General features: G+C 28.2%; 1 protein-coding gene across 2 annotated transcripts in view; it reads left to right on the top strand.

Moving 5' to 3' along the window:
- The window catches only part of LOC100207576 (WD repeat and HMG-box DNA-binding protein 1), a 97629-nt gene that overhangs the window by 39769 nt on the left and 37741 nt on the right, over positions 1–20119 (top strand). For both annotated transcript variants that reach the window (XM_065799106.1, XM_065799107.1), the window contains exons 9-13: positions 1800–1832; positions 2025–2081; positions 8079–8185; positions 9004–9085; positions 9234–9275. In XM_065799106.1, the coding sequence (XP_065655178.1) occupies positions 1800–1832; positions 2025–2081; positions 8079–8185; positions 9004–9085; positions 9234–9275 (321 nt within the window). The remainder of the gene's footprint in view (positions 1–1799; positions 1833–2024; positions 2082–8078; positions 8186–9003; positions 9086–9233; positions 9276–20119) is intronic.

Raw genomic sequence — 20119 nt, forward strand, 5'->3', positions numbered from 1 at the left:
AACTCAAACTTCTTCCAAATTTAAAGAAATAATATCTTTGATACACATTTACTTTTCCATTTCACATGTTTTCTTTACAACAAGCATGCTACCTATAAAACATGCTTGTGGAGTTATAAAGTTTTTTTTTCTTTTTATACAATTTTATGTGAAATTTTTTCCTTGATTGTGCAATGGAGTTCTAGAAAATGATTATTGATCAAAATTATAAGATCCCTTGCTTATCTGGTTTCCACATAGAATACAGATTACTGTCATTCAGAGGATTTAGTTATTTTAAAAAGCTTTTCTAAAATACTTGTCATTTTACAATGTTTACAGTGATAATATTTATTATATTTGAGTTTTTAAAATACCTATTGTAGGTTTTGTAATGATATCTAAAAAATATCAAACCAGATAAGTTTCATGTACTTGGTTATCTGGTATCCAGTCAGATAATTAAAAAACTCTGAGACATTTCTAATTAGAAGAAACTTTTACCAAGAAGAAGGCATGAAAAACAAAATTTTGTATTTGTAGTTTACTTGTAAGATTTATACAATTGATAGTAAATTAATGTCACTTTAAATTTATTGTTTTATTACACATATTTATTTTTTAGTTTATATGTTTTTTTTTGCCAGTAGACCCTTATAGAAAAAAACTTATACTGCACCTAATTTCTGGGAAAACCTAAAATATTTAGAATAATTGATATAATTTTATTAATTTCTTCTAGAACTTTATTTATTTTATCTGCCATATATTTATCAGAGTAGGTTGTTGCTCCTGCAAAATATTTACAGTATAGGTTATATTTTACATATACATTGTACTATATAGATTAATACAACAAACCCTAACTAATTACTGGTACATAGCATTTCTAACTATTGAAAGTGTTTTCTGGGTTTCATGTTATCCATTTAATAACAAAGTTAATTATTAAAGGATTCATATTTTAAAAATATGTTAATTGCTGTAAATACATATGCTGTATATTGAATTACAATTTTAAATAAATGGGCAACTAAGGTTTTGTTTCTGCCCCCTGTATTAATCTGCTTTACTTATTTTTTAATTAAATTTTGTTAAGTTAAGCAAAGTGTTCAAAACATGAATAAAATTAAATAAGTAAAAGATTTAATACATTTTACAAATTCCTCAGTTTTGTTATTAATAATTAATAATCAATAATTGTTATAAAAGCATTAGTATATTTAGATTAGAAAATTTTCTTGTGATATCCCTGTGAAATGCTGGATTTGCTAAAAAACAAAAGTAAAAAACCTAAAATTTAATTTCTACTCAAAGTAGTGAAAAGATTGAGATCAATTTCCATTGATGTAACCTTAATGTCCATTGTTCCACATTATATGCGGTTTAAATAGATTTTCATACAGCCTTTTTCTTATTCAAATATGACATTAAGGAGTATGGAAAATTTAAAGCAATATTTTACAATTGGATGCCTTTCTTTTTGTTAATCTGTTTTGCAGATCGAAACAAGTAACTTTACAGTGATACTACCCTTTGGAAGATTATTATCCATAGTTTATGAGCTCTTTCTACCCTTAACCACAATTAAATTGGGGGTTTTATGTTAGAGTTTTACTTCTCTTAGATAATTTGTCTTTGTCATGGCTAAAAAGTTTCACCTCACCTTATGATCAGTCTATAAGATTTTGATCATTGTTTTCAGCATTTTTTATTAAACATTAATTTAACATCACAATTAGAACATGTGAAGAATGCTTATAAAATTTATTAGACAGTTATTTTTATTGTATAACTAATATTTATTATTATGTTTTTAGACTCTTGCTGTTCCTATTGGAAATAATATTAAGGTAAAAATACTCTTCTCTTCTCGTCTTCCATTTTTTCCTATCAATTAATAAACTTCATTTATTTAATTTTATTCATATTTATATGTTGCAAAAAATTTTTGGATAGTAGTTGTTACATTTACTTTAAATATAAAAATGATTTAATATATTTATAACTATACTCTAAATAAAGTTTTATTGTTATTTAAATAGCTTATTTCTACTCAAACTTGGAAGGATGACAATTTAATATTAAATCAACATTCGGAGGTAAATAATTTAGTTAAGATAGTGTATGTTAATTTTTTATGTTAATATAAGTTTTTATGATGTATGCATACAACTCTAATATTGAGCGGTCTGAGTGAAACTATTTAATATTTAAATAAGAGTTCATTATTTTAAAAAAAGTTTCTGGTCTTTTGCATCTTTTTTATTTCCTACTTCTACTACTTAAGTTAAACAAGTTGATACAGTTTAAGTTCTGTTTATGCCATTGAAGCTTAATGTAGATGACTTCTGGTAAATGAGACAGAAGAAGAATTAATTTGAAGAGTTCAATGTTGGAAGGATTGAATAAAAGAAAAGACTAAAGGTAAACATGAATGAGGCAAACTAGTGTTGCGAAGGTAAAATTTACCAGAAAATTTTCCGGGAAATTTACCAGAAAATTTTGAAAATTTACCGCCTGGTAAATTTTGAAATTTTTTTTTACTTATTTTTATTATTCTTTAAAAAAATATTTTTTAACAAATAATAAAATTTTCATTACAAAAAAAAATTTTTTAAAGGAAAATTTACCCTCTTCGAATTAAAATTTACTGGTAAATTTTGAATTAAATTTTACTGAAAAATTTACGTCACTAAGGCAAACGTCAGTGTAAATTCAAGATTGAGCAATCGAAAAATAATGGAAAGAAACAATCCAAAGTCTTGAAAAAAGAAGTTGAAGAAAACTTTGTTTGTATTGTAGGTGTTGTGGTAGGTTTCTCTTATTAAAGAATTGGCAATTTTAGTTGAAAAAGTTAATGTTAGATATGTAAAAAAAAAGTAGAAATACTAAATTGATAAAATTAAAAAGTGACAGTGAATTGCCTAATTGGAAACTATAGCTTGATAATTTGAACTCAATTAATGGTTTTAATTCTTTCTGTTTTGCTTATTTTTTCTGAAGTAAATATGAATAAATATTTCAAGGGAGAGAGTTACTAATTACTAATATAATAAGGAGTTATAAAGTTACTATTCTTTTATGTGCTTCTGCACTTCTTTACTCAATCAACTTTCTCTTTGTTCTTTATTGTTCTACTTCTCAAGATTGCACTCTTTTCAATGTAATTTCTGATCATATTGAACAAGTTCTTTCTCTTTATCCCTTTGCCAACATTGTTGTTATTGGTGACTTAAATACTCATTACACTGAATAGCTTCTAACACCATTGACCACTAAAGTTCTCTAAACTTCTAAGTTTGCACTAAAAACTTCTGCATTTCTCTATTTCTTACTCAGATTCAACTTTGTGACTCATTTTTCCTGACAACCCTATATCTCATCTTGAGTCAATTAAATTACTGACAATACATTTTTGTTCTACGGCTGACTTGCTAACTGCTGTAACCGAAAGTTTCTATATTGTATAAGATGGAGGCGACAAGACTAGGGTTATTGGTCATGACATATCAATACCTTTCAATAAATTTGCTCAATAAGCTTGCTTTATATTATAGATCTGGGAAAAGTTTAAAGATTGTTAAATCATTTTTCTCTAATAGCAGTATTAAAATCATCCTTGAAGTTCAACATTCTTCATTCCCAATAATTTATTGGTTCTTATCTTGGTCTCGTATTGTTTATCTATATCAATGGTCTTCCTGAAAATCTTACATATAAAGTGGCTGCTCTATCTGTTAAGCTTAAGCCATTCTCCAATCGTCATAAGGTTGCATTTATTTCTTTTTTCTACAAATACTATCATGGTCAATGCTCAAAAAGCTATTATCTCTAGTTTGATGAACAAAAACTAATTATCAGCTTTTTATTCAGCAAGTTGCATCCTTTTTACTGTATCTGTTCCTTTATGCTATAAAAGTTTTTATGAATGCAATTTTTTCCCCTGCGCACCAACAAAATCTCATAACTCTTACCCATCTTCATGTTTTCCTGACTTATACAACCCACAACTTTTCAAGTTTTCCGTTAACCGTTTCCTTCCTTTTTAACTCTATCCTCTATTTTCTAGTAACTCATAACTTTATAGTGGTTGTTTGCAACCTTGTTCATAACTTAATAGTGCTTGCTTGCAACCTTATAATATTTAAAGTATTAAGAAAAATTTTCTAGCCCAGGCTATCAACTCCTGCTAATTCTTATAATTTTGCCAGGGCCAGGTTTGCAAAATGTCTTATTTTTATTTCATGGTAGCTGCTCAAAAGAGCTATTATCTCTAGTTCTATCAATCAAAATGCATTCTTGACTTGTCATTCAGCAAAGTTGCACCTTTTTATTGTATAACTTTAACTCCCTAAAAGCTTTTATTCATTGAACTTTTTCCTTACACATCACTGCTTTAAAACTCTTCCATCTTTACTTTTTTCTAGCTCATAAATTTTTTTTTTTTTTTAACATCTTCACTTTCAACAAGGCTGCAAGCAAACACTACTAGAGTTTGAAGTTACTGGAAGAGAAAAGATAAAGTTTATAAAGCGAGATAACGATTAGCAGATGGTTCAAAAGATTGCATTATGCATGAATCAGGAAAACAAGGTAAAGAAAGCTAATTCCAAAGAACTGATGTCCAAGGAAAAAAAACAAGACAAATAAAAAATTTTAAAGCACTTAGGAACAGTCACAGGAAAAGGATGAGACTTAATTGCATGAGGTGTAACACGAGAATGACTTTTATTAGATGGCACAAGAGATGCTAGTTTTTTAGAGTAGTACCCATTATAGTATTTATAGTAAATAGAAAGGGAGGTAACACAACAACGATGTGACAATTATTGAAGATTGGCTGAATGAGCATGTCCATTTATGTTTACAATGCATTTTTGTACCTTGTCTAGAAGACAAAGGGCATCATTTGAAGATCTGCTCCAGATATGGGAACAGCATTCCATACAAGTACAGATCTGAGATTTTTAGAAATAAAGAATAGAACCCACAGTAAGAAAGTGGCATGATAAAGAGATGCAACCTTAGCAGTTGCTAATTTTGAAATGGATTTGATATATGGTTTCCAAGAAAGATCTGGAAGTAAGAGTTAATCCTGGAACACAAAGGGTAGATGACTTATCCAGTACATTACCATTCATAATTACAGGAAGATCTAGATTGTTGCCATAACGATTAGCTGAAAAAAATTGAGTTTTATCTGAGTTAACGTTCACAAGCCACTGAGAGCCCTATGCTGTAGTGGAATTGAGATCCTTTTCAAACTCAAATGCCCCCTCCAAATAATCATTGAACAATGCTACCTTAAATGTGAGAATTTTAGGGTGATATTAATGTAAAATAAAAAAAGTATGGTGCCAAAGGATAATCCTTGAGGAACCACTGAAGTTACAGGAAATGAAGAAGAGTGCTGTCCATTGAGGACAGCTTTTATAATAGGATTGGTTAGGAAGGATTCAATAATCTTAAAGATGTTATCTGATACACCATAAGGTGTGAGCTTATGGAGAAGATCAGCATCCCAAACTTTATCAAGGCTTAGAGATGTTGAGAGCGATAGCCTTAACCTCTCCATTTCTATCTAATGCACAATAAAACCTAACAATTATTACCGTTAACAAATCAGTAGTAAAACGAAAAGATCAAAATTCATATTGATTATCAGAAAGTAAGTTATTAGATTCAAGATAAGAAATTAAGTGCTTGTTAATTAAAGACTCAAAAACCTTGCTTATGATAGGAAAAAGACTAATGGGACAGTAGTTAGACGAGTTAGATCGCTCTCCAGAATTTTTAAAAATAAAGATAACAAATGCCACTTTCCAGCAGACTAGAAAAAAAAACTCTGATAAGTATTTGTTAAATTGTTTTGAAAGTATAAACGACAGCTCCAGAGAACACTTCTGCAAGAATATAACAGGTATGTTGTCCGGATCACAAGCTGAAGGAGAGTATAACCAGAAAATCACCTTAGATATAGAAACTGGAGTGATATGAAAGTCAAGCAATGAATCAACCTGTTTGTCGGTTATATCAGTTAGGATGTGATAAGTGGAATCAAGAGATGAGATTGATGAAAATTCTTAGCAAACAATTCAGCTTTGTCTTTAGGTGAGGTAATAAAATCTAAACCCTGCAAGAGAGAAGGAATAACAGATTTGCCCTTATTATGGACACTGTTGAAGATTCTTCAGAAATCTCTGGAGCCTAATTTTTAAGATAAAATATGAGATTTTGTGACCTGAGAATATGGGCTTTGACAATTATATTATATTAGTTATAACCTTTTTATAAAGGTTTCTGTTTTCTGAAGAATTGTTTTGGCGATATATATGGAAGTAATGGCTACAGTTGGAAATTGCAGCAGTACATTGAGAGGAAAACCATGGAGTAGAGTAAGATTTGACTTGAAATCGTCTAGAATAAATTAATCCATGCTCGCCTGAATCCAAGAAGTTACATAAGAAGCACAATTATCAGCAGGAAGGCGAAAGATTTCTACCCAAGGGCCATCATAACGAAAATTATTAAAGAGTCCCAGTCAGCTTCAAAATAGTTTTAAGAGATATGATGATAGGGGGATTCTAATGATGGAGAAGAATGAGATAATAATTTTAGATTGATCAAACCCTGATCAGATGCACCTAAGAGTGAATGTGGAGAAACTGAGCACTGACTAGGATCAGAAACAAGACATAAGTTGAGTAGAGAAGGTAAATGATTTGGGTTGTCTGGGAAGTTGACTCTTTGAGTTAGAGATTGAGAAAGGCAAAAGTTGCGGGCCTTAACGCCTGCAGAGTCACTAACACTAGAGCCAAACCATTTAATGTGATAAGCATTAAAGTCACCAACAACAATGATATTGGCTGGCGGATAAAGAGAGAGGGCTTGGTCAATTTGATTAGAAATAATATCGAAAAGAGTGCAGTTTTGAAATGAAGGAGAGTGAAATAGAACGCGGAGAAAGGTGATAGAGTGAAGTGGTGCTAAATGAAACCGCATAAAAGAGCAGTCGGCAGATTCAAACCTAGTTTCCTGACAATTAGGGGAATTTTTACAGATGTAAATGCCCAGGCCAAGCATGTGACTATTGGAGTCTTAACGAATTAAAGGAAGATAACCATCAACACTAAGATCACAAGATGAGACAGCCGAACTTAATTAGTCTCAAAAAGAGCAAGTAGGTCTGGTGAACTTTGCAAGAGATAAGACTTAACAGAAGAAAAGTTACTTCGAAGACCACAAATATTAATGAATGGTTTAGAGAACTTAGTGATGACAATGGTTTTTTGTGTTTTATAGTTTTTGGTACTTTAGTCGTTTTTAAATTTGTTAAAGAGCTTGGACTTATAGCACAGATAATGCTCAGTATACTATCTAACAGTCTTAGCAATTGCCTAGAACTTTTTCATTTTTTTTATTATTATTTTATAAGTATATTATTTTTATAAATCAAGTCAATCATTTCCTAGTTTTTCATGTTAAAGAGCCAGTCAATCATTTTCTTGCTCTTCTTTTCAACGCTATTCTTTGTTTTGTTTGTTTTTTTTGTTTTGTTTTTTTTGTTTTTTTGTTAATTTACCTCCCCAAAGCCAAGAAAGCCACTACAGACAAGGAGGCTACTTAATTGTGGTTATAACCCTCTCTCAACTCTATAACTCCGAAACACGAACCCTGATGAACAAGGCCGCTGCATGGAGAAACAAATTGAGAGCGGTACTACCAGAATGTGGTGTGGATTGAACTCGGAACCTCTTGCTTATGAAGCGAGCGCTCTACCACTACCGCATTACTGTTTTCTAATAACTCTTAACTTAATAGTGGTTGCTGTTATCTTGTTATAAGTGGATAAGTTTAACAAAAAAAAAATTAAAGCAGATATACTCCCTAATTTTTTTAAATTATTTCTTGTTCCTTAAATTAAAAAAACAAGCTTAGCAGAGAAAACATTTTGAGTCAAAAATGAAGTTAGATTTTAAACAAACTTAGCAAAGAAAACATCTTGAAGCAAAGATAGCCTCTGCTGCTTGGCGCTCTCAGTTAACTATAAAAATAAAATATTCATTTCAATAAAAGCTCAAATTTTGTGTGTTTAGAAAGTTTCGTGTGTTTCTATTTCTACTTGCGGAAAGTATTTGGCTTCTAGTTCAAGTAATGGTGAATTATTTACATGGAACCTTTTAAATAAGTCTATAATAAAAAAGTAAGTTATAGTTAATATACTTATATGTGTGTTTGTTTATGTCTGTGTGTACATATATAAAAAAAAAATTAAAACTGAATCATTGGCAACGCTTTTGTTATTTATTTTATATTACCCTATTTGATCCTAAATCCTTAGTTAAAAACTATTCAGTTTTTAATGATTAGAATGGAATATAGAATATGAATTTTTTTTTTTTATTCTTTGAATTAGTTTTCTACACATAATGTGTAATATCTGCAAAAAGCATTATTTTGTTCTCTACAAAAGCATTATTTTGTTTTTAACAGCTCCATACTATAGTTCACACTGTCTTTGTAATTATAAGCCTAGTTTATTTCACATTTTCAGAATGTGGGTTCTGTTGTTATTAGATTGATATTATCGTTTAAATCTTTTTTGTCTAAAATAGAATAAGTTTCTCCCTCCCCAAAAGGCAGAAAAATAGAAAGTTTTTGTTCCCAGTCTTCGATTTCTAATTTAGGATATATACTACATAAGACATCACTGATGACATAATAGTAAAAATATAGATAGAAGAGTTTGCATAAAATGACAGGTTGAAACTAGTGGTTGATGACAGATAAGGTTGAAATGACAGATAAGGTTGAAACTAGTGGTTGTGGGTTTTTTTGTTGCTGTTGATTTTTATTGTTTTTCTTATTTATTAGTTTATTATTTTTGTTTATTATTCATTTAATTCAATTAACAAACTAAAATTTTTTTTTTTCTTACAATAATATACAATAATTAATATATAATAGTTTTATAATCAATATTCAATATAATAATATTGACACATTTATTCTATTTTATAGATACATTCATCCTCAAAATAAAGGTATTACATCTTTATCATGGAAAGAAAAAAAAAGCGAAATACTTTTTGCTAATGTTGACGTAAGTTCATTAGATTTATATTAAATTCATGTTAAATTGATGTAAGGTTCATTAAATTGTATTTTAACCCTAAGAATTCTTATTTTAAAGAGTATAAGATATTATTTATTAAGAGTATTAAGTATAATTTTTTCTTTACATTACTTAGGGAGAATTTGGTTTTGTTGAAGTTTTGGAGAAAAATGTTGATGCAAGTTTACATTTTCATTTATTGCATTTTTTTTATTCAGAAAATAATATATAGGAGTCAATTTATCAAAAAAAAGTTGAATGGTGTTAGTAAAAAAAAAACTTTTCTAAAAGATGAATAAAATACCAAGTGCTACAAATGAGTGTAAAAGGGCTGTAATTGTTATTATAATTATTAGTTATTACTATATTAATATATATTATAATTATAATTATAATATATATATATATATTATAATTATAAATATTAATTATTAATTATTATTATAATTAAATTTGTTTAATTGTTATTATAATTAAATTAGATTAATGCCAAAATGAGCACTTATATGTGGTAAATATTTTCACGTAAAACTTGATAGATCACGTAAAACTTGAAGATCTCCATTATAATAAATACTAATAAATCAATTATAATTCATAATAATTACATTAAAATATTACCTACATACTTAAAACTGAATTTAAAAAAGTTCGAAAAAAAAAGCTACAAGTTTTGAGTCATTTAATTTGAATCATCCAAAAAATAAATATTCTTTACTCTTTTCTTTGTCTCAGAATCAGTTTGTTTTTACTTTTTATGCAATTCATAATAAATAATAAATGTGAAAGTTTTAGCTAAAGATAAAGACGAACCCAAAAAATGTTTATTCTTTGTTGTTTTTTTAATAAAAATAAAAAAAGTTTTAGTTTCAAATGCAGTAGTAAATAACTGATTTTCTGTTTATTTTAGTGAGTTTATTTTTCTTCTGGACTATAAAATGGATAGTAATTACATGCCGTAACTTATTAATGTTTAAAACTCTCATTTAATTACTAAAATGTCAGATTAAAAAAAAATGAATTTTAACTTATTTTGAAACTTAATTTGTTTTTTCAAAAGATAGAATGATTTTAGAATATTCAATTAGAGTAATGTTAACTTTAATTTGTTGGCAATTAGAGTAATGTTAACTTTAACTTGTTGGCAATTAGAGTAATGTTAACTTTAACTTGTTGGCAATTAAGAGTTAATAGCTTTTAATAATAAATGAACATAAGTAAAAATTTCAGTCTTAGCAACTTAGTAAATGTGCAAATTTAATTTTTTAATTAATAAAGTTTTGATATTTTGTTCGCTATCATATTTTATTTTAAAAAAGCGAAGAAATGAAAGAAAAACTTTTTCAGAAAGTTTCTCTTCATATTCTTTTTCAACTTTAATAAAAATAATATTTACAATTATTTAAATAATATTTACAATTATTTAAATAATATTTACAATTATTTAAATAATATTTACAATTATTTAAATAATATTTACAATTATTTAATAAAGGTCTTAACAAGTTTTTGAAACTTTAATATCTTTAAACTTTAAAATTTAAAAAAAAATCTTTTATAAATGTTACTTATTTATTTTAATTATTTTTTTAACCATTTTAAGTTTACCTTAATTATGTCTATTTATCTTTTTTATTATTAAGTACTGTGAAAATTATTAACTTTAAATATAAGTTAAATAAACAGAATTGCCAATACTAAACCCCCACCTCCCACTTCACTAAAAAAAAAAAACAGTATTCTTTTATAAACTCTGGGTTCGTCACTGAAAAATACACACCAGTTCTCAAGAAGTCATCATTTAAAATAATGCTGAAGCATTTCAGTAATAATCTAAAGTGACAGCAAGACAACTTTATTCTAATATATATTTTTTTAAGGTAGTGCTTGTGTTCAATATTTTATTAAATTCTAGACTAAAACAGATTTTAATCTTTTTAATATATTTCTCTTGAAAACTTTAAAAAATTTTAGAACAAATTCCATTTATCTCGACTACAAATAGACTACACTAAATTAACATTCAAATACTGCACATTATTTGTTTGTTTTAGACTTTCTTGGTATACTGCATTTCTCTTCCATTGCTTGAATGCTACATTTTTTCTTCATGAATAATCATAATGCTTGGTTACTAGAGCATTGGTTACATTGCAATTCAGCTTTTGACCAAAATTTAACAAAACATTTAAACAAACAATTAAAACTATAAAATCCTTTATTCCACCTAATTTACCTATTTTTTATTCCAGCTTCTTGGGTTTCCACTTGATGGGTTGATGAAAAGTTTTGTATAAGGATGATCTATGTATATGCATACATTGTCAAAAAATCAAGTACCTAATGCATTAATTGTAATGCGTTTGACCTTGAGTTTATAAATGCAATTTTTTCATTAAAATGAATTGATATAATTTTTTATGTTGATGTTTTTTTTTTTAATACTAGCAAAAATTTTTTTTTTTTTTTAACATCATTTTTTGGTGAAACAGAGTTTCAGATTTTTTTTTCTGTTCACCTTCTGGTGCAATATGTATGAGTCATTGAATTTATTTTTTGTTTTCATATATTCAAGTGTCTAGATCATGATCTTTGTTTATATTATTGTTTTGAAATGATGCTATTTATTTCTGCTGTTAAAAAAGCTTCAATATTATACTCTAACAAAACCATTCAATATTATTCTCTAACATTTTTGCAACTCTGTGATAGTATCCTTAAACATTTGTTTTTCTTCAGACATTTTGCTGGGTTCTGAAAACTTTTCAGTTTGACTGGTGAAATCCCAAGCAATAGAGACAATCAAACTTCTATTTTTCTTGTTTTGTGATTCCCACTCATTCCCACTTCTTCTGTGAACTAAAATTAGTTTCTGCTGCTATTTTACAACATTTTATTGGTGCCAAATTACCAACCTGGGAGTAATATATTATAGATATTTATGATATACATTTTTTTGTTGTAGAATCTTTTATAACTCAAAGGATAAGTTTTTGTATCTTAAATTTTAACAATCATCATTTTATTAAAATATATTTTGCTTTTTCTTCCAATGTTTTAACTATAATAAATGCGAGGTTATCTTTTATATTACTTTTTTTAATTACCTTGTATGTTCAAAATTTTATTGCAACATTATTTTTCTCAAAAAAGATTTGCCATAAATTTACTCATGATAACAACATATAACAGGTCCTCCATAAATATCTCACGCTCTAAGGGGTGGGAGGGGGATTTGTTAATGGTTTTGTGATGATTCAATGATATTGTGTCAAAGGAGGGGGGGGGGGGATGGGGAGGGGTCAAATTGCTGTTGAAAATTGCATGACATATTTTATGGACAACCCCTAATTCTTATTGAACAAAATTCTCCTAAATTTTCTTGCCATATTATTTCTTTTCATTTTTCACAAGAAAGTTTTTTGTCACTGCAAATGTCACATTTTTTCTATATTATATATATACATTATTAGTACTAGATAAAAAAAAATTACATTTAGTGCTAAAATTCCTAATATCATTTGTTATGATAACAAAAAACAGTTAAGTAGAAACTTTTGAAAAAAAGCATCATGTTTGCTTAATTTCAATATATCAGTCCTCAGTTCAAACCAGTTAACCAAATAAAATATAACAAATTTCAATTTTATGTTTCTTATTATATTATATAATATAATTAATACAATCAAATGCTGTTGAGAAAGAGCACAAGACAATATAATATGTAATGGCTGTCTATGACAGCCAATACAATAATTGTCTGAAAATTTAACTCTAATTTGTTTTTCTTACTTAATATTATTTGTAAGTCAATTAGTTTAAGGTTGGATTATGATATTGATTATGATTATTATTCTTTTTGGATTATGATTGGATTATGATTATGGATTGGATTATGGATTGGATTATGGATTGGATTATGATATTCTTTTATTGTGTAAACATTTTTACATGATAAAATTGCCTAATACCAACATATTAAACAAGTTTTGAGTTTAATGTTGTTATTATTAAAATGAAATGAGGCATTTATAGGTCTAGTGTAATGCATTTTATGCTTTTTTTAGTTCAGATTTTTTTTCATATTATTTTTTAATTTGTTATCTAAGGTCAAGTAACAAAAATAAGTTAGGAAGTATATATGAAAGATAAATTTAGTAATTATATGTATACTAAAATAGGACCTCAAAACTATTCGGTGAAATTATTTATTACCATAGTATTCATACGGTACAATATTAACATTCAAATGTAGTAGTAGTGCAGGGTCAGAGCACTTACCTTCAGTTACTATCACGCTTTTAATTCTAAATCCTGTTTTACATACTATGAATATATATTCTGTCTTATTCATTTAAAAATGATTTAAATTTTATAAAAAAGTATTAAAAGAATCAGTAGCAGTCTAAATACATTCCTTTGTATGTTAAATTCCACACGGTTAGTACTGATCCTGATAATGCCAACTTACCTGGCCCAAGAACTATTAATATATAAATAATATAAGACCCACTTATATGGGGGTGATAGCATACACATCAAGGTACCCTGTGATGCAAATTTTGAAATCTTTTAGGTTTTTTTGTCTGCAGAAAATAATTTAATTTAAATGTTCTAATTAAGTGAAATTTTGTCTTTATAGTACAACAATAAAAACATCTGTAAAATGAGAACCAATTTACATAATTTGATAAATATTGGTACAAATGTAGCATATGGCTGCACCAAACTCTGGATAAAATTTTAACCGGATTAGTCAACTGATTAAAGATATATGGCATTTTTGATTTATATTTTCTTAGTTTTTTGCTAACAAGACCTCAAAATGTAACAAATTACTGTGGTATTCAATCACTATTTTCAAAATAATGATTACATAAGTGTTCAACTATGTAATACCAACAATTTTTGTTATAATTGTTTTATTGCTGTAACTACCATTTTTATTTTATATACCAAAATATTTATTTGCTATTTTAATCTAATATAGAAAATGCTGATTAAATAAATCAGCTTTTTCTAAGGTATAAACTACTGTCAAAGTACATAAAAGTATTAAAGAATGGGTAAAAAGCTTTTATAAAGATACCTGCATGAAAAAAATATAAAAATTTAGATAACAAAAAGAATTGACAAATAAAAAGTTTGGAGAAAAAACAAAGTCAGAGAAAAATGTTACGAAAGGGAGAATAGACCTTTGAAGAGCAGTAAAATTTTTTGTAGGAATGTGTCATCAAATAAAATCTCATCTAAATTGCCAATAAGTATGACAAGTCTTATTAATTAAAATAATTATTTCCTTTGAAGAAAAGAATTGTGTAAGTATTGTTTCCTTGTAATTTAATTATTTCTTTGATTTTCATTATTTGTAATTAATGCTGATTAAAAAAATCAGCATTTTCTAAGGTATAAACTACTTTCAAAATACATAAAAATATTAAAAAATGGGTAAAAAGCTTTTCTAAAGATACCTGCATGAAAAAAATATAAAAATTTAGATAACTAAAAGAATTGATGTAGGTATGTTAATGGATTGTTATCCAGTATAAATTCAGGTTAAATTTTGTAAAAGGGATAGTTGGATTTAGTAAAGTTGGATTTAGTGAATTGCCACAATACTAAATCAAGCAAAGGTTTACAATGAAAATTAAAAACTTGTGTGCTCTTGTCTAAAAAAATGTTTAAGACAGCTTACTGCTATCCAAACAGATCTAATATGCCAACTTTACCAGACAAAGATCAGTGGTTCTTGGGTACAACAAAAACTCTGGGAATCCTGTAGAACAATTTTGCACAAGAAACAAGAGGGAAAGAAGTTATACTCTCTCCCTTTGTTTAATTTCAATTTGATACAAGTGAGATCTGAAGCAAGAGGCATGTTTTATTGCCTTATCTGCCAAATTGGTTGTTCAAAGCCTAAATAAACTCTAGGAAATGGTTTGCCACCAATGCTCTTAGGTAAAACCTTCAATCTTAGTAGCAAAAGATGCCAGAGCAGTCAAATAAATTGCATCTCGAGTTATATTCAATAATGAATTATCCCCTGAAGGAACTATTAGACTTGCTGAAACATCTGGCGGGCCTCTACTTACAATTACCCCAGGTAAATATTTATACCTAAAGAATTTTTACATATAAACTCAAAGAAAAAAAAGTTTCTAATCACTTTAAAAACAAACAGTTTGAAAATTTTAAACAAACTTTCTTAATAAAGTTTAATATAAAGATAAAATATGAATGTTTTGGTTTCAGGTTAAAGTAGTGCCCAGCCACTATCAAGTGATCTACTCTAGCTGACCACTCTAAGCTCTTGTAAATGTACAATTAAAGATGGACTATCAAACAACGGATAAAAGAAACTGCTCAGAACTGTAAACCAAATATCAAGCAGCAAGATGATAGAGCTAAATTCTTATAAGAATTTATTAAGAGCATGTCAACACTTGAGTGATTTCTTCACCTGCAGTGACTTAAAATTACCTATGGAGAAGGAAATTTTGGTACAGTTTAGGCTGTTGCTCACTGCAATGATTTATCAAGTCTTTTGAATCATGCTATTCAATCTTGCAAAATTTATGGTATAATTAAAATTATGGTATCTTTTAAAGATACTTAAAACAGCTTGGATAGAAGCTGTTAAGTGACTAGCTCCCCTCCACATTTAACAGATCCTGTATCATGGGAGCCAGTTCGAGGGAAATGAATTCAGGAAACTTTTTAAAAATGTGGATGTGCTCCAGCAACCTGCTGATACAAACTTGGTTTCTAACATTATTTTCAATTCAAGTTTGATTTGGATTTATCCTTCAGCCAGATTTTGCTGAAATATTTGAAATTTGTGAAATGTTTTATTTAATGATAACTGGTCCAAGCGTAACAACCCAAAATTAACATTGTCTTTTACCACATCAAAGGTTTCATCAGTCGCAAAGAATCCCCTATATTTTGAACAAAATGTCCAATCAAAACATCTCATCAAGACTCATAACTCTCCAAACTGCCCATCAAAGCTCATAAACATTGGTCAAGGTATAAACGGAACAATATTCACCTAGAGTACAAAGAAAGATTGTTATGCTGCATAACTGATCTGAACAGTTAGCATCTTTAAAGAACGCTATCATAATTTGATTTATTAGATTAGGCAGCAGAAAATCATAGTTTATGGTTTGTAATGAACATTTCTACATTTAACTGCTGTTCTTTAACTGCTGTTAGTAATTATGAACTTTAATATTGCATGTAAAAATATTGAAGAGTATTTGACTAAAAGAGTATATTAGGCTATTTTGAACAATTTCTTGTTGAGAAAATCATAGACCATGTCTTACAATTTAGTCAGATGTTATTTGATGGTAATATAATGTAAAAAATAGGGTTTATATAATTACTTTTTCATATTTTGAAAGTCAATATATTTAAGAAGGTTTCAAGGGCCTAAATGTTTTATAAAAATTATTTTACCAACTGATAGTTCTTTTGCCAGGTTTTGTACTTTTTTCAGAATTTTTTTTATCTTTTTTTTCTTTTGCACTTAGTTTAGTTAGGCAGTAGTTTATACTTCAGGAAATTTTGAGATATTTACGCTATGCATTAGGCACTAGATAATCGGTCTCGAGTCTCGATTTCTTGTCTGGTATCGGTGCGATAACATACAGTATCAGTATCGAAATCACGCGATTCTCGTATCGAAAGTATCGTCAATGTTGGTACCGTTTGGTATCATTTGGTCTCGGTGCGATATTTTACAGTATCGACTTCGAGATCACGCGATACTGGTATTGAAAGTATCGGTTATGTTGGTACTGTTTGGTATCGCTGCAATACCATATAGTATCGATATCAAGATCACGCAATACTGGTATCAAAAGTATCGTTTATGTTGGTATCGTTTGGTACCAATAGTATCATTTGGTATTGCAACTCGGGTCATCATGAGAACTTTCATGTTATTTTTATAAACGATTTGTAATTTGAAATAGTAAATTTGTATAATTAATGAGATATATATTGCTCATTTATTATAGAAAAAAAGTGCTCTAAGCTGGTTGTATGACATCATGTTTATCATTTAATTTCTCATCTGGTATCTTTGTTTTAATTTAAATAATTGTGTAGTACCACTTCTGTATTTTAATTTCTCATCTGTTATCCTTATTACAATTTTTTCTACCGTGATTAAAAGGAAAGAAAAGGTTTTTTTAACATTTATTTCTATATTAAATTTTTACAAATTATTAAATTATGTTAAACAGTGTGTAAGGGTGGACAAAAAGGTAAGGGAGGGGGGGTGGTAATTGGGGTAACTACCCCCTTCCCCTACCTAAGAAACGTCAAACTTCAAAATATTATTGATAAAATTAAAAAAGTTTTTATAACCATTCAATATATTTATTATTACTAACTATCTTATAACCTTTCTAAAATCATTCTAAATATCAAATGAAACAGTTGTTTTATTTTGAAAAAACGCAATCCTTACTTTTTATATATTTTTTGGTCCAACTACCCCCCAAGAACAATGACCTGGATCAGCCCCTGCAATGTGTAATTTTCCATGTCATTATTCCACTCTATCAAATTTTTATTCCATTGAAGCGAAAATTTTCTGTGTGGATATAATCTCCAAGGGAATAGTTTTGCAATCATTAAAGAGTGTTTTTCATATAATTCTCCAAAGAAAATTGCTTGTGATGCAATGGTTAATGATTATTCTAAACGAGTATTAGAAATGGTTGTTCAAAGGGAATTAGTTTGGTAACTATCATTAATTAGAGTTTCATATAATTCTCCAAAGGAATTGCTTGTGATGCAATCATTAATGATTATTCTAAATACTTATTAGTAATGATTGTTCAAAGGAAATTGATTTCATAACAGTCACTACAGTTATTTTAATTTAATTAATTGTGTGATATCGCATTCATATTTTAATTTCTCTTCTGGTATAGTTACTTTAATTAAATCTCTCGAGGTATTGTAATTTTCGCTTTGTTCTGTGTTCAACATTCAACAACTAAACTTTAGTTTTAAAAAATTAAACATAAGTATACTTTAGTTATTAAAGAAAACTAATCTTCACTCGTTATGCCTTTTACAACATCTTTAATCTGGGATTATTTCAAGAAAAATATATGTAAGCACTACTTACTAAGTATTTTTTATACTTTATCTCAAAAGGTAATTGCCGGCAATGTCGGAAAATAATTCTAAAATTAATTACCAGCAGAATTATTGTTACATATAATAACTTAACTTTAAAACGCGTAAGTTTGCGTGGCCAAACGGATAAAGTTATGGCATATAAGCACGGAGTTCTAGGTTCAAGTCTTTCATGAGAATTTTTTTTAATTTTTTTTCAACTAAAAATGCAGGTTTTTTTTACATTTTTACTTTATAACCATTATTGTTTATTAACTATTAAGATTTAAAAAAAAATTAATTTAATTGGTGTAGCGATAATTCATAAATCGCAAAGCACAGTGTGCTAAATTGATGGCCAGGTTGTATGCCGGCCCACTCTGAATTTGTTTTTGTTTTATATAAAGATACCTAGTAACTAATTGTAAAAAAAAAAAATTAAATTCACGCCTATCAAAGGATCTTTTTTTTTGGTAATAATATTTCTGAAATTATTTAACCTTTGACATTTTTTAGATTTTAAAATTTACAGTAAATGCCCCCAAAATTTAATTTTGCCCCAGGCCCCAAGTGAGTTCAAAGCGTCCCCACTCTTTGTTGCTTTTAATAAAATTTATAATAAAAAAAATAAAACCTTTTTATTTGTTATTAAACTGTATCGTACATTTTCAGGAGAATCTGCTGTGTAAAACTTGTGGAAATAAGCTTGCAACAGTAAGTAAGCAAATACTACTAGCTTGCGAAAGCATATTCAAACACAACATAGGAAGTTATTCATCAAACTTCAGCGGAGATCACAAGTAGATGAAGAACTAAACGTAATCGAGGCAGGTGCTTCTGAATCCGCAAAAGATGTAGCCTTCAAAACTCTTACTCTCCTGAAGAAGGCAGTTACAAAAAAGTGGCCTTCAAGATCGGCGTCAATTAGTAGTTGATCGTGACATCATTACTTTGATTGCTACTGAGTGCTTGCCGTTCAGTTTTGCTGATTCTGAAAATTTTAAGAGATTTATGAATAAAATATTACCAAATGCCACAATAAAACATTCAACGACTTTCTCAAAAAATAAACTCCCTCAGCTTTACCATACACTGAAGGTAGTAATGCATGAAGTTATGGAAAAAGAGCTCATGGGTTATTCCATATCAAATCACCTAAAGGCTCCCAGGGCACCACCTCAGATTTGCTTTAAATTTTGACCACATACAGATCTTATGAAAAAAATACAATCCAGAAAATTTCATCTTGATTGACCAATTTGTTCAAAAGTTATGATTGAATTAAAAATGACCAAAATCCGAAAAATTTGTGTATCAGGAGCTTACAGCAGTTTTTTTCGATTTTTGACAAACCATAACTTTTTAAATAAAGATGGTGATCACCTGAAATTTTGTAGGGTAATAGTTTTTCACCTAAATAATCCATTATTGCAGTTGTTTTTGACGGATTGTTTACAGTTTTTGAGTTATTGTACCTTAAAGTTGCTAAATATTGCAACACTATAAATATTTTTTCGAACTTTAACATGTTACAGTTTAATACTTACTTACAGAAAGTGGATTTTTTTGTTATCTTTGTGTACTTTGGGTCACCACTTGTTAGAATTATGCATTAAAATTATGCATTAAAAATTAATTTAGCACATGCAGCAGCCTATTGAAAAATCACTTTTTTTAAAAATTATGATAAGTTACATCGACTTTGCTGGCATAGAAAATAGCGTAAACAGTTGAAATAAATTATGAAACTTTTTAATGTTGAGGTTCTATATAAAGACAATCACCAAAAAAAATTTAAAGACCTATACTCTATCTTATGACATAATTGTAGCCCTTTGAGAGTGATGATATTTCCAAAAGGAGAATGTTATTAGACTATGA

This window comes from Hydra vulgaris, chromosome 06, assembly GCF_038396675.1.
Source record: "Hydra vulgaris chromosome 06, alternate assembly HydraT2T_AEP".
In the NCBI taxonomy this organism is placed as follows: domain Eukaryota; kingdom Metazoa; phylum Cnidaria; class Hydrozoa; order Anthoathecata; family Hydridae; genus Hydra; species Hydra vulgaris.